Source organism: Leucoraja erinacea, chromosome 25, assembly GCF_028641065.1.
Source record: "Leucoraja erinacea ecotype New England chromosome 25, Leri_hhj_1, whole genome shotgun sequence".
Lineage (NCBI taxonomy): Eukaryota > Metazoa > Chordata > Chondrichthyes > Rajiformes > Rajidae > Leucoraja > Leucoraja erinaceus.
The window spans coordinates 13,393,877-13,409,280 of record NC_073401.1 but is presented as its reverse complement, the minus strand read 5'-3'; the positions used below and the strand labels follow the sequence as shown (position 1 = coordinate 13,409,280).

At 43.5% G+C, this 15,404-nt stretch overlaps 1 protein-coding gene across 3 annotated transcripts in view; it reads right to left on the bottom strand.

Annotated features, from left to right (window-relative positions):
• The window catches only part of ift81 (intraflagellar transport 81 homolog), a 60,206-nt gene extending 48,434 nt beyond the window's left edge, over positions 1 to 11,772 (bottom strand). For 2 of the 3 annotated variants that reach the window (XM_055655755.1, XM_055655752.1), the window contains exons 1-5: positions 11,645 to 11,772; positions 9,905 to 10,059; positions 4,982 to 5,085; positions 2,576 to 2,756; positions 2,143 to 2,232 (exon numbers count right to left, since the gene is read on the bottom strand). In XM_055655755.1, the coding sequence (XP_055511730.1) occupies positions 2,143 to 2,232; positions 2,576 to 2,756; positions 4,982 to 5,085; positions 9,905 to 10,048 (519 nt within the window). In that variant the 5' untranslated portion in view covers positions 10,049 to 10,059; positions 11,645 to 11,772. Of the gene's footprint in view, positions 1 to 2,142; positions 2,233 to 2,575; positions 2,757 to 4,981; positions 5,086 to 9,904; positions 10,146 to 11,644 lie in introns of all 3 variants that reach the window. The other variant, XM_055655754.1, reaches the window with a different exon arrangement.
• Positions 11,773 to 15,404: the final 3,632 nt, after the last annotated feature.

The window sequence follows — 15,404 nt, the reverse complement described above, 5'->3', positions numbered from 1 at the left end:
TCAAGAAAACCTACACGTTTTGGTCACTAGTCCAGTCTACTATTGTAGTTTAAAATTGCTTAGTATTACACTAAGGTTATTAATCACTCCTCTAAAGCACCCAGGTTAAAGGTACTACGTAAATACAAATTGTAGTTGCAAAGATTTTAATTCCACAAACAGGTGAACGCGATTTTCTTTTTTAAACAGTTAGGCAAAACACAAGATTTAAATTTTGGCTAAAAGACAACTAAAGGAAAATGTATTACCACAAAACAAGCCACACAAAAAAATAAAAGCAGCAATACTTCCTTATTTACTGTCATGCTAAAACTGTAATTTAAATATTTTAAGTTGAATAAAAATGAAAAGTCAGGAATTTAGAATAAAAGATGGCTCTATCTACATATTGGTAACTGCTACACTAAAAAAAAAATGCATGGAGGAATTTCAATTCTTGTGCATTTAGGCAAATATCCAAGAAATTGTCTTCCCACATCCTGAACTAGGAGCTATTAATGGGCTGGAAGATTCTGGAAAAATAACTTTAAAATGAATTTGTGGGAAATAAACCAAAGGCATTGATATAAATACTTCATATTCAAATCACAAGGAAGTAATTGCAAGCATTGTTGAGTCACTATTTCAGGCGGTTAAAAGAAAAATTTACATTCATATGATCACACTAAGTCACACATAACGTTTGACATATCCATATCCACATGCAAAAAGGTACTTTGAATTGCAGTCATTGGTATAGTATAGAAAATTCCCACAAATCGCAGTTGGAGGAATGAACGTGTTTTCCAAAGAAATCGCCTAATCTCCAATTGATTTCTCCAATGCAGAGTAGAACACACTGAACACCAAATAAGAAGAAATGAAAGTGAATCTCTGCTCCACTTGTTCCCGCAGGCTATAAGACTGCTAAACGGACTTTGCCCCCTGCCAAAGTATCGCGCACCAACCACCAACCTGGACACACTGCAGCAGAGCCACTGTCGTGCCACTGCCGATCGGAACGCCTGTTGAATGTTTAGTAGAGTGTTAAATTTGTTCATGATATATGTATTTTTATTTCTATTCATATTTAATGCACACTGAATGGACACTGGTTGAGCAACGTTTTTTTGTTTCCTCTGGGTATGTGAATACTCAGGAAATTACAATAAAGATATACAATACAAAAGACGTTGGATCCCAGGTTGGTGGGAAGAAAATAAGTGAAAGGGCAGGGTTGCATCTCCTGCAGTTGCATGCAAATACTGTAAGATGGAGATTAGCTAATGAAAATTGAATCACTGACTAGAGTCAAGAAAGGATGGCTGCTTTAAAATGCTGAAAGAGCAGGGGAGTGAAATATGTATCTGGTGGTGTAATCTTGTTAGCAGCAGCAGAAATTGCAATGGTTGATCTGCTGTTTGTAAAGCCTGGTGGGATGAAAGGCAAGAAACAGTGAAACTATCCTCCTCTATCCAGAGGTGTGTACGATGAGATACAGAAATTAAATGAGATGTGGCCAAGAGGTCCCACATCAGATTCAAAAAATTAGTTCTGTGGCTGCAAATGTACAAACATCACTATTTCTGACCCTTCTTTGACTCTTCCCTTTCTGGATCTTCCCTGTCTCCATCTCAGGGGATAGACTTAGGGCAGTGCAGGGGAGATAAAAGATTTTGCCTTCCATCACAGTGAGGAGGAGAAGCACTGTGATGGATGTTTGCGTGAATTGAAATGTTTGTGTGCCTTGTAGCAATTGCTTTGTTTGTATGGTTGTAGAAACGGTGGTTCATTTGAGCCTCACTGAGGTTCAAATGACATGGAATAAATATTGATTGATTGATTGATATTACAAGCCTAAAGAATCGTGAAGCTATCTCAACTGTACTTCCAAATATTTCTGAATTACACAAGGACCTCACACATCCTGTTTAAAACTCTCAGTATTACAAATAGTCCAAAGAAGGGTACCGACCCAAAACGTTATCGATCCTTGTTCTCCAGAGATGCTACCTGACCCGCTGAGTTACTCCAGCAGTGTCATTTTTAGTAAACCAGCATCTGAGGTTCCTTGTATCTCATGTTTAATACATTTGCATGTTGTGGCAGGTTACCCCAAATCACATGATAAAACTTGTGCCTTAGCTGTAATTTATCACTTACCCGTCTTATTTCTGCAGTTGAAAAACCAGAGTTCTTCAGCTGTTCACATTCCTTGTGTAAGGTTTTGAACCCTTCTACTAATTCCTCATACTGCAAACATAAACCAGAATGATTCTTAAACACATTTCTGCCAGCTTCAATATCCCATTAGCCATGATCACAATGAATGGCGGTGCTGGCTCGAAAGGCCGAATGGGCGAATGGCCTCCTCCTTCACCTATTTTCTATGTTTCTATAGATTTAACCAAATCTAGCTTGTTTTATTCTATTAGTGTTTGTAATTAATTATGAAACAAAGATGAACTAAATATTGTATATGAACAATCAACAGAGTTAAATACAGATTGGAGCAATTGGAGAATATAAATAAATAAGCATCCGTGCTATGTTATAGTAACAATCCATACTCTGAATGACAGGCATAACTACGCACCTGATGATAAGTGTCAGACACCACATCATCCTGCAGAAAGTCGGCAGGGATCTCCACCTTGACGAGGAAGCGTGCCAGATATGCTCTCTTTTTAAGATCATTTGTTCGTTGTAGGAGCCAATGTAAAATGGGATGTATTATAGACTTACTCCCAGTGACCAGACCTGGTCGAAAGGCATTCCTGGAGCAATTAACAGTAGCACAATAAGATTTATCAGTCAACCAGCCCTTTGAAGTATACCATCTAACTATCACAACTAGAAATAAGGAACTGCAGATGCTGGTTTACAAAAAGAGGAACAATAGTGCTGGAATAACTCAGCATGTCAGGCAGCATCTCTGGAGAACACGGATAGGCGATGTTTTGGGTCAGAACCGTTCTTCAGACTGATTGGTCTAATTTTGTTTGTAAACCAGCATCCGCAGTTCCTGGTCACAACATTTTAATGCTCCACTGCAAAATCTCCCCAAGGTTTGCCCACTTTGAAATAGTCTCTTCCTCTCCCTGACAAACAGTCTGAAGAAGGGTCCCGACCTGAAATACCACCTATCCAACCATGTTCTTCATGAGATGCTGCCGAACCCCCTGAGTTACTCCAGCACTTTGTGGCTTTCTTTGTGGATTAATTTTGCAATAAGGTTGCAAATAAGATAACATAAAATTACAAGCTGCTTTTGAGTATTTTTTTACTTTCCTTTATTTGTCGAAGGTAATTCAAATATTTTATCGTATTAATATTTGCTCTTCATTAAATAATTGGCAAAAGAGACTGTAGATGCTGAATCTGGAGCAAGAAAGTGAACTGTTCGAAGAATTCAGTGGGTCAAGCAGTGGTAAATAGATTGTCTCGAAGCAGGGTCTCGGCCCGAAACAATTAATATTTTGCTTCTGTGCTCCAAAATTATTAAAAATAGTTGTACTTTAAGGGCACATTAGAATTACAAATTAAAACATACATTTTTAAAAATAATATCTTGCTTTAAATTTTAAACAAAGTAGATCTTACTAATGAGAATTATTATTTTTCCAAAATTCTCATGAAGCAAAGTGATCCAACACAGGCTTGCAATCGCCTATATATTGAATATCCTCTGCCAGTTCAGACAAAGACCATGCGGAGAATGTAGGCTGAAATTTGCAGCTCCTGTTACACAGCCAGAATAAACTGGAAGATTTTAGCCAAGTAGCCACTTCAATTATCACACTGGTAGATGTTGACAGCATCCTCTTAATTTCTTTCAACTGCTTGTATACAAGATCTAATCAGTGAGACAAAAATTCCTCCTTTGTTCTTTTCCAAAGATAAGTAAAGAAATAAGTGCACAGTAAAACAACAGAGGAAACTACTGAATACCAATTAGGTAATCAGGAGGAAACATTTGGATGCTTGGTACAGAATTGGCACTTAACACGTAGTAAACAGAGCATTCAACTGTAAAAAGCAAATCCAAAACTGCATTCTGATAACAACTTACATTGAAATAAGTTCTTTATTCCTGCATCAGGTGGTTAGTGTGCATGTGTAGCCGCAGCACCCCCCCCCCCCCCCCCCCAACCGCGCGTTGGGGGGGGGGGGGGGGGGGGGGGAACAGACCCAGCGGGTCTGCACTTGGTCTAGTATACTATTAAAACTCTGTGTGTGTGTGGGTGTATGTCATTATTTTTCATGATTCGTAACTCCGCCAAAACCAGATGCAAAAACGCCGAGATTTTTACCATTTCGGTAGCGATTTTACTTTTACATTCGCTGATCAACTCCTCATTAAATGTAGTCATTTTTCTGTACACATTTTTAATAAAATCCTTCCCCTCCACTTACTCATTTTGTCGCATCCTGCTGGCCACTTTCTCATCGCGTCTCCTGTGTGACCATTACGGCTGCTGCCGCCGCCCGGGTCTCCCCCACTCCCCCCCCGGCCCGACTCTGTAACGCTGGCTGAAGCCAAACATTGGCAGGTCCCCCGCTGCTTTTCGCCATCCACGCTGGCGGCCCGCAGGCTCACTCGGCATCACGCCCGCCCACTCCACCCTCCCCCCCCCGCTTCCCCTACTCAGGGTCTGAAGCGCCGAGGATGCGAGGCCATGGAGCTGACGCTCACTCTGAGGCCGATGGCTGCTGAGCGGCCCCTCCCCTCGCAACCGCGCGTTGAGGGAACAGACCCAATGGGTCTGTGCTTGGTCTAGTATATTCTAAATGCTGAACACACAGCCAGAAGGTTATCTTATGAATTGACAATGCTTCCTCTATGATTGCATGCCCAATTAGTGGATATACGGTAATAAAGAAGAGAGAAGAATAAAAACGGGTGACCTCAGACCTGTCCATTTTTCCCACTGAAGAAAAGGGAAAGAGAAAAATAGTGAAATAAATATTCTTTGAGATAAGAAGGTAAAATACTACCTACAGATCAGAAACATTTCCAGGTGGCTTGTACTTCAGAATTCCCAGAAGGCTAAACATTCGCTTGGCTGTTTGATCTGGTGCTTCCTCTCGTATGTCAATATTGTGCTGCCAGAAAAGACAAATATATTGTTAATAATATTTGATGTTAAATTTGGTATTTGCATGTTTAAATTATAGAGAAGTGGGTGAATCATTGGAGATGGGGAGAGTGAAAAGCATTTGGGAGTTTCTATGATTCGCCTTACTGTTTTGTACTGTAAAAATGTTATGGGAATTAGATGATTGCTCCTTTAATGGTAAAGACAATGTGTAACTAAATTAAACATGCCAAATAATCCCATATCTACTTCCTGAGTTAATGAGATAATTTATTTAGTGAGGATGCGCCATTAGTTACAGTGCCCCATACCTGGATAATAGCTAGGGAAAACAAAAGCAAAGTACAGGTGCACAACCTTTTATCCGACGATCCAAATAACGAAAACCTCCGAATAGCGACATTTTTTCGGTCCTTGAAAACGTTCACCGAGGGCGACCTGCAGAGGTGACAGCGGAACCTCCGATTCGGTCCTCGAAGAAAGGGGAACTAAATCCCCATTCATAAAGAGGTGAGGGTATATTGCGCGGGAGGGTTAATAAATGACAATATGCTGCTACCTGCCCGCTGAGTTAAAAAAGTTCCCACGGTAGACACGATACACAGTGTATCGTGAGTCTTGCGTGCAGGCAGCAGCAAATTGTCGCTCCCTTCAGTTTCACCCCACCTACACCCCTCTGCTTCCCGGCCATGTGTGTGACCCCTTCCCTCCCCTCTCCAGCTCCCCGCTCATTGCACCAGCGCGGGGGCTTTGCACTGTCTTCACGTCGGCGATTCTAGCAGCACAGTGCAGTCACCGGAGACGTCAGGACCAACGGGACACCGACCCCCAGGCCCACCGCAAGCACGGAGATCCCAGAGACCCACAGCCAGCAGCAGCCCAGCCCCGTTCCAACTCCAGAGGAAAACTGCAAACTGGCCGGAGACGTCAGGACCACCAGAAGCCGCTCCCCGATGGGCTGCTACGACGACAAGTGGCAGTTCGCCCACAGCCCGAGCTGCGCCCTCTCATCGGGACACCGACCCCCAGGCCCACTGCAAGCACGGAGATCCCAGATCAGCAACTCCAGCCCAGCCCCGTTCCAACTCCAGAGGAACACGCAGTGTATGGGCAGAAGCTGATAGTGTGGAAGGTACTTCTTGTTCTTGGGGTGGCGCAGCTCAGGCTGTGGGCGAACTGCCACTTGTCGCCGTAGCGGCCCATCGGGGAGCGGATTCCTCTGGAGTTGGAGGGGGAGGGGGGTATTGTGCTGTTTGATCGCCCCCTACTATCCCAGGGACAGGGAGACAGGACGTTCACCGAGGGCGGCCCGCAGAGGTGACAGCGGAACCTCCGGTCGGTCCTCGAAGAAAGGGGAACTAAATCCCCATTCATAAAAGAGAAGGTGAGAGTATATTGCGCGGGAGGGTTAATAATTGACAATCTGCTGCTACCTGCCCGCTGAGTTAAAAAGTTCCCACGGTAGACACGATACACAGTGTATCGTGAGTCTTGCGTGGGAACTTTTAAACTCAGCGTGCAGGCAGCAGCAGATTGTCGCTCCCTTCAATTTCACCCCACCTACACCCCTCTGCTTCCCGGCCATGTGTGTGACCCCTTCCCTCCCCTCTCCAGCTCCCCACTCATTGCACCGGCGTGGGGGCTTTGTACTGTCTTCACGACGGCGATGGCTGCAGGTCAGTGCAGTCACCGGAGACGTCAGGACCAATTGGACGTCGACCACCAGGCCCACCGCAAGCACAGAGATCCCAGAGACCCACAGCCAGCAGCAGCCCAGCCCAGCCCCGCTCCAACTTCTTCTGCCGGGATCAAGGCGCAAACTCGCGACCTTGTGGATATGAGCCGAGCACTCTACCACTGAGCCAGCCATTAAAATCTACGCAAAAAAAATTCCATTCCGAAGACCGACAAATTCTGAATTACGAAAGGTGTCTGGTCCCAAGGCTTTCGGATAAAAGGTTGTGCACCTGTATAACGATACTGATTGTAATCCAGCAAAAAGTGTTAAAATGCATTTGTTGATATCAATGAAAATAGGCTGAGGTTATTTGTGGTGGCTCTACAACTGAATACCTTGGCAATATTCAACTGTCCTAACCATGCACAAAGAACAGCCTTATCTAATACAATGGAATCAATGTTTTATACAAGTGAAATGTTAAAAAAAAACATGTTCGTGCAAAGTCTGATACTTCTGACTGCAATGCCTTCCATCAAATGTGTTGAAGGCAAAAGATTCAAAAACACTTAAAAACTATTTAAACCAAAAGAACAACAAAAATAAAAATGTTTAGAATGAAATCCAAATCTCTTGAGAGTAGTTTTAATTGTTAAGTAAACGATAACGATTTATCTCGTATCATCCCTCCAATCACTTATTTAAAGAATAAGCTCACAAGGTTTAACCTGGTGAAGGATCCAAGATAATATGCCATACTGTAAACACTGAGAAGTCTCAGAAAGTTCCAGTTCATTGCTGAGTAACTACCAGGCAAGAATCCAAAAACAAATTGACATGAGAAATAAAATCCAGGCTACCATTAACTTAATTGTTTCAGCAACCTTCTAAATCATGGACGATTTACAATCAAAGTTGAGGCTGTATGCATGGGTGCTTGCCACAGATCTGAGTGAGGAACAAGACTACAGTTTGAATAAAAAGGATTAATAAAACCACTTAGTTCTTAAATATTAACAGGACAATCAGTAAAGTTATAATCTTCTGGAATGTTTTGAGGATGCAACTAGGAAAATGGACAAGGGAGAGCCAGTGGATGTAATGTATCTGGACTTTCAGAAAGCATTTGATAAGGTCCCACATAGGAGATTAGTGGACAAAATTAGGGCACATGGTACTGGGGGTAGAGTGCTGACATGGATAGAAAATTGGTTGGCAGACAAAGAGTAGGGATTAACAGGTCCCTTTCAGAATGGCAGGCAGTGAGTAGTGCAGCACTGCAAGGCTCGGTGCTGGGACCGCAGCTATTTACAATACACATGAATGATTTAGATGAAAGGATTCAAAGTAACATTAGCAAATTTGCAGATGACACAAAGCTGGGTGGCAGTGTGAACTGTGAGGAGGATGCTATGAGAATGCAGGGTGACTTGGACAGGTTGGGTGAGGGCAGAAGCATAGCAGATGCACTTTAATGTGGATAAATGTGAGATTATCCACTTTGGTAGCAAAAACAGGAAGGCAGATTATTATCTAAATAGTGTCAAGTTGGGAAAAGGGGAAGTACAACGGGATCTGAGGGTCCTTGTCCATCAGTCAATGAAAGTAAGCATGCAGGTACAGCAGACAGTGAAGAAAGCGAATGGCATGTTGGCCTTCATAACAACAGGAGTTGAGTATAGGAGCAAAGAGGTCCTTCTGCAGTTGTATGGGCCCTAGTGAGACCACACCTGGAGTATTGTGTGTAGTTTTGGTCCCCTAATTTGAGGAAAGAAATTCTGGCTATTGAGGAAGTGCAGCGTAGATTTACAAGGTTAATTCCCGGGATGGGGGAACTGTCATATGCTGAGAGAATGGAGCGGCTGGGCTTGTATACTCTGGAGTTTAGAAGGATGAGAGGGATTCTTTATCAAAACATATAAGATTATTAATGGTTTGGACACGCTAGAGGCAGGAAACATGTTCCCGATGTTGGGGGAATCCAGAACCAGGGGCCACAGTTTAAGAATAAGGGGTAAGCCATTTAGAACGGAGATGAGGAAACTATTCTTCACACAGAGAGTTGTGAGTGTGGAATTCTCTGCCTGTTCTCTGGATACTTTCAATAGAGAGCTAGATAGGGCTCTTAAAGATAGCGGAGTCAGGGGATATGGGGAGAAGGCAGGAACAGGGTACTGAGTAGGGATGATCAACGATGATCACAATGAATGGCGGTACTGGCTCAAAGGGCCAAATGTCCTACTCCTGCACCTATTGTCTATAGTCTATAATTTTCACTGTGGCCAAATTTTGTGGGGCACACATATTTTAGCAGGCTTTTTTGCTATAACAAAACTACTGTGATAACTAAATCCTTATCAAAATAATGACAATATGAATTCCCTGGCACCCAAAGGTATTTACAAAGATTACTCTAGATTAATCCAATTTTCAATTTCATATATGAACAAACTTCTGATCCATTTGCTTTTACATGATGTATTACTGCGGATTGACATATTCTGTGAGAAAATGTGGTGGAATCCGATATCAATAGTAATTGGAAAACTATATCAAATAATTAGCACATTAGCCATTAAATGTGCTACTATTAAGCAATCCCCAGACTGGCGAGAGCTGTGCAGCCAAACAAAGAGAGAGGGGAGATAGCAGCTTCCAATACTACCAACAGGTAATGATGAGAAAGATTTAAGGATCCAGGTGGTCTCTCAACATACACCACAGGTGCTTCCCATTCCTCAGCAATACACGTGGTCACCGTGCCTGCTGAAGTGTGGCCCTGAGCATCACATCAGTAGCACTGTCTATTGCACATGTTATATGTTATAATTACCTATTTTAGTGCTAATCCATTAGCTTGTGTGTGTCTGGGGAAAGTATCTTGCACATTAAGCAACATACAAATGCACCAGTTAGGGTATGGCAGCTCCATTATTCATGTTACTCACATTCAACTGAATGGTTCTACCTTAGCTGCTATTGTTATTTGTCTGTAATTTTTTTTTTTTTTTTTTTAATATGTATATAATTTTACCTTTTCTTATATATTTAAAATTGCTCTTGTGAATCGCACCGTGAGATTGACTTTTAAATTTTGTTGTACCATGTGCAATGACAATAAAGAGATTCATTTATTCATTAAACATACCTTTGGATCAATCTCAGCCAGAACCTCATTAAGAACCTGTAGCAACTGCAGTGGCTCTAATGAATCAAAGGTGATCAGGTTGAAATTTTTCTTGAAGGGGTCCTTATTGAGCTGTTCGACAACGAACTTGATCTGTTCACTCATTTTAGTTAGTCCTGAAAGAAAACAAAAGCATGTAATTCATAGGTGGTCAACTCTTTATGTATCAAAATGTAAGTGAACTTTCTAGAGTATGACAGACCTTGAAGAAGCATGCAGATTATTTCATTTTAGATTCCCTCAGCAAACTAATACACGCTAGAAACAATTCAAATGCACAAATATGAGTATAAAATTTTGAGGGGGAAATAGAATTGATTGGATGACTGGTGCTTAACCTAGCATTAGTTCTGTCTCTTCTCACTTTTCCACAGAGGTTGCCAGTAATTTACAAGCAATCTAGACATTGTTAATAATGCAAACAAAATTATCAGATTGTTGTAAAAACCTACGATTCTCACCAATGTCATTCACAAGATGAAATCTGCCATATAAAGATTAAAGTCACACAGAATTAGAATAATAGAATATTGTTAGAATATTGTCATTAGAATAAGGAATAGAAGAACTTGGTCAAATTAGCAATTTACCTCATCCTTGTGATGTCTGTTTAGGAAGGAAAAGCATTCAAGAGTAAATTCACCACCTCATTCATTATGTCAGCACAATCTTTGGCAGACTAAGCACAAGTGATTCCTGCATGCTATATGCTTTTGAGACTGGGACTACGTGTATAGAGTGATTTCACTAAAGGTCACTGGAGCGTAGATCCGCACCCACGTGACCAAAATTCTCAAGTGGAGGACACTCGAGGGTTCCGGTACATGTTAGTGGATGGGAAAAAACGCATTTTCCCACCCGTTAAAAACATAGAAAACGGCGAGGTTGTGAGCTGCAATTTACTGTGCCAGTCGGGGTGACCGTGAGGCACAGCTACCTAGATTTACAGGGAAAAAAAAAGATAGCATGTAAGGTAAATTCAAGAGGGAACTGAAGGTGCCAAACCGGCGGAAGTGAACAGCCGACATTTGCCGTGGATATTTAAAGGTCCAAAATATCGGGAATTATCGCGTTTGCTCGCTGAATTTCATCAAAAGTAAGGCATTATTAACTTACTTTTGATGAAATTCACTTGAGAATTTTGGTCACGTGGGTGCGGATCTACGCTCCAGTGACCTTTAGTGAAATCACCCTATACGTTAATTACTGCAAGACCTTATGACATTGGATAGAAGATGATTTCACAAAAATCTGAGTGGGGATAAGTAAATAATATTTTAACATCATCAATGACGCCAGCCGTCACCAATTGCAGCTCACTTAGTATGTTTTTATTGGTTTACTTCAACAAGCAACGTTTAACAGTTTCAAACTTATACTAGAATAAAATGTAGGCCAAATTAAATATCCGAGGTCAGAAGAATCTTGACTGGGAAGATAGGTTTGACTTAAAATTGCGAACCTTTCGGAATTTTTATTTGCTTGGGTGAATATGACAGGACGACCAAATATGTCGCGTGTTTACAGATAAACATTCTAAATATGACAATATAAAATTAACCATCAGATGGTCGCTGGGTGCTTGAGGCCTCCACTATTGGAGCAGGACCGAATATCACAGGTTAGCAGCGCCCACTTTTAATTTACCCACAACATCAACTGTTGTAAGATTAAGTAAATAAATAACAACATACAACTTACAGAGGGATTTTTGTTCAGGAAAATGTAAAATTCTTTGAACGACACTAAAGATCTTAGAGCGACACTGCTTGGAAACCGCGAGTTGTTTACCGGAAGTAGCTCTGCAATGAGCGGAAGCGAGCGGTTGCCAGGCAACGAGAGCGCCCAGGCCGGCCGGCGCGCACAGGGCCGTTTAAACGATGCAGTTTAACGGGTTCGCTTGTCCCTGCGCTTTAATATTACTACTGAAGCAACCGGTTAGAAATTAGTGTGTTCCTTTGCAAATAAGGAAGTGAGAAATGTTAGATATAAAGAGGATGGCATATCTATCAGAGTATCAGCACAGAAACAGGGCCTTCGCGCACAATGGTCGTGCAAACATGATGCCAAAATCAACTAAATCTCCTTTATCTGCAGCTGATCCATGTCCCTCCATATCAAAAATTACAGCAGGGTCTTGATCAGCTCGGCAATTGTGCTGATGGCTGGTTAATAGAGTTTAATGCAGGTAAGTGTGAGGTGTTGCACTTTGGAAGTCAAATAAGGATAGTATTTAAGAGGGAACTGCAGATGCTGGAGAATCGAAGGTTACACAAAAAAGCTGGAGAAACTCAGCGGGTGCAGCAGCATCTATGGAGCGAAGGAAATAGGCAACGTTTCGGGCCGAAACCCTTCTTCAGAAGGGTTTCGGCCCGAAACGTTGCCTATTTCCTTCGCTCCATAGATGCTGCTGCACCCGCCAAATAAGGATAGTACTTTGGGTAGTTGAAGGGTTTCGGCCCGAAACGTTGCCTATTTCTAGCAATGTTACAAAATTTTGAGATTTAATAAATCAAGTCTGTAATTTATCCCATCAGATAAAGCATAAAAATAAGTTTAATTTGACACCTAATTCACTTTCATATCTCAAGTATTTAAAAAGTTATGGCCATTTTCATACTCGGAAATTAGCATCTTGTTCCCTATTGATTTTCTATGGACATAACAAAAAAGCTGTGATCATGGACAGTCAAAAGGCCATAACCTTCTTAAAAATTAAGAGAACTGAATGAAATTTTCAGTTATCGTAGATTGAACCATTCTGAAACAAACATAAAATAATCTAACTTGGATGACCTGAAATTAAAGCATATAATTAGTTAGTTACCCAAGTATAGCAAATTTCAAACTTCAATTACTAGATCTAAACATCTATCCATTTCTTAATAAATGATTAACGTTTTTAAATAGCCCAAGTGTCCAAATAATATTCATAAATAATTCACAATAAAACATGATTTTAAAATCTCATTTACATTAATTTATAGGCCAAATGGAAGGAATTTAGTGTCCAATTGCTGTAAATTTAAGTCCAGTTTAAATCAGCTTTCTAGTGGGTTCCTGTGAACGCGCTGCTTTAGAACATTCACATTGCGCTGGATTTGTGCCCTCAAATGCCCAGAAAAATACTGCGGGATATAAAGAGCCCAAAATTAACTACTCGCTATAAAAAACTTTATATACAGGGTTCTTAAGAAGCCCCTTTTAAAGTAAAAATAAAATACATACCTTTAATTGTTTGCTTTATAAAACCCTGGGGCTGCGAGAGGTCGCGGGTTTAGAGAGTGATTTTTGAACTACTATAACTATTATACAAGGCCATAAAAACTAATAATACCTTTTGCGACGGGGTCTTTCAGCGATTTTTCGTTAATGATTTACTAGGCTGAACATTTTCGATTGCAACAGCCTAGTAAAAATCGCGTTTTAAACCCGCCCCCTCTAAACAGCGCCAAAATCGTGCACACGGGATGGGGCAGATTCTCAGCCACGATTCAGGTAGGTTTTGTAACATACCTACTATTTCCTTCGCTCCATAGATGCTGCTGCACCCGCTGAGTTTCTCCAGCTTTTTTGTGTACCTAAGGATAGTACTTTGGCGGATGTAAGAATGGCAACCAGGTTTTTGTGAAGTTACTTATTCCAGAAATAACTCTTTGGTTTACAGGTCCTCACAAACACGTCTGACCACAACGTTGATCAGCTACACAACTATGGAGCGAAAGCGAAACCGGGCGAAAACAGCAGCCCCTCCCGAGTCACATTACCGCGGCTTCTGAAAGCCGGGTTCGATACCTGCATGCGCCAGCAGGCGCCGCTACAAGGCCCACCCCCCAGAATCCGCGGTACGGAATCACACGGGTAACCGGACGGTTCGACCGGAACACGTAGTCCGAGGTCGCGGGTCGAGCGTAACAGTAGGGGCCGGCAAAACAGAGGGACGCGACGAGGGACGGGCGTAACAGAGGGGACCGGTGAAACATAACCGGGGGTAACAGGTGCAGAGGGCGGCAAAACGGCCGGCGGACGCCCTCTACGCCGCGGAGTGGCCACCGCCACCAGGCTATCCTCATCGACGTGGGCTGGCTTAAGGCAGCCGACGGAGACGAACTCCTCCCTGCCACCCATGTCCAACGTGAACGTCGAGGTACCAGTCCTCAACACCCGTACGGACCTTTGTATACCCGACGTAACGGCGAGCGGTGAGCATCCCTACGAAGGAAAACATAAGCACAATCCCGTAACATGGTAGGCACATGCACCGCGGACGACCCGTGTCAGGAAGTGGAAACCGGGACCAACGCGCACGCTCGCTCGCGAAGGTCAGCTAGCACCGCCGAAGCCGGGACCTCCTGATCGTGGGTGGCTGGGCAGAAAATCCCCAAGTACCCGCAAAACTGAGCCATAAACCAGCTCGGCCGAGGAGGCATCGAGGTCTTCCTTATGCGTAGTTCTGATGCCTCGGAGAACCCAGGGCAACTGGTCAACCCAATCGGGGCCGGTGAGCCGGGCCTTCAACGTTGACTTAAGGTGTCTGTGGAACCGCTCGACTAAACCATTCGACTCTGGATGATACCCAGTGGTCTGGTGCAGCTTTGCGCCGTACAGCTGCGCCATACCACACCACAGCGAGGACGTGAACTGGGCCCCACGATCAGTGGTAATATCGGAAGGGACCCCGAAACGAGCGATCCAATTGGAGACAATAACGCGTGCACAAGCCTCAGCGGAGATATCAGTCAACGGTATTGCCTTTGTCCACCTGGCGAATCTATCTACGATGGTTAGCAAGTGAGTAGCCCCACACGAACACGGCAAGGGACCCACCAGGTTGACATGGATGTGCAGGAACCTGCCGTCTGCAACAGCGAAATCCTGTACGTGCGGGCGCACATGCCTCTGCACCTTGGAAGTCTGACGGGATACATGCTGCGACCTGTTTTCATAACCCATGCCAGATGAACATGGACACGACCAGGGCAGAGGTGGCGCGAATGGACGGGTGAGCTAGGCTGTGGATGGGGTCGAATATCCGACGCCTCCAGGCAATCGGGACAATCGGGCGGGCTTGGCCCATCGAGACATCACAAAGGACCCGCACGCCGGCGGTGCCGCAAGGCACCTCAGCCAATTTGAGGCCCAATTCAGCATTGCGGTAATCCCCCATGCCGGCATCAGCCCGTTGGGCAGCAGCCAGCTCCGCATAATCCACACCTCGGCTTAAAGCCGAAACCTCAAGGGCTGCTGGATGGGACAACGCGTCGGCCACAACGTTCAGCTTCCCTGCCACATGCCGAATGTCAGAAGTGAACTCGGATATGTAGGCAAGGTGCCGCTGTTGCCTGGCGGACCAGGGGTCGGACACCTTATTTAAAACTAACGTGAGTGGCTTGTGGTCCGTGAATGCGGTAAACGCGCGGCCCTCCAGGAAATAACGGAAATGGCGGATGGCAAGGTAAAG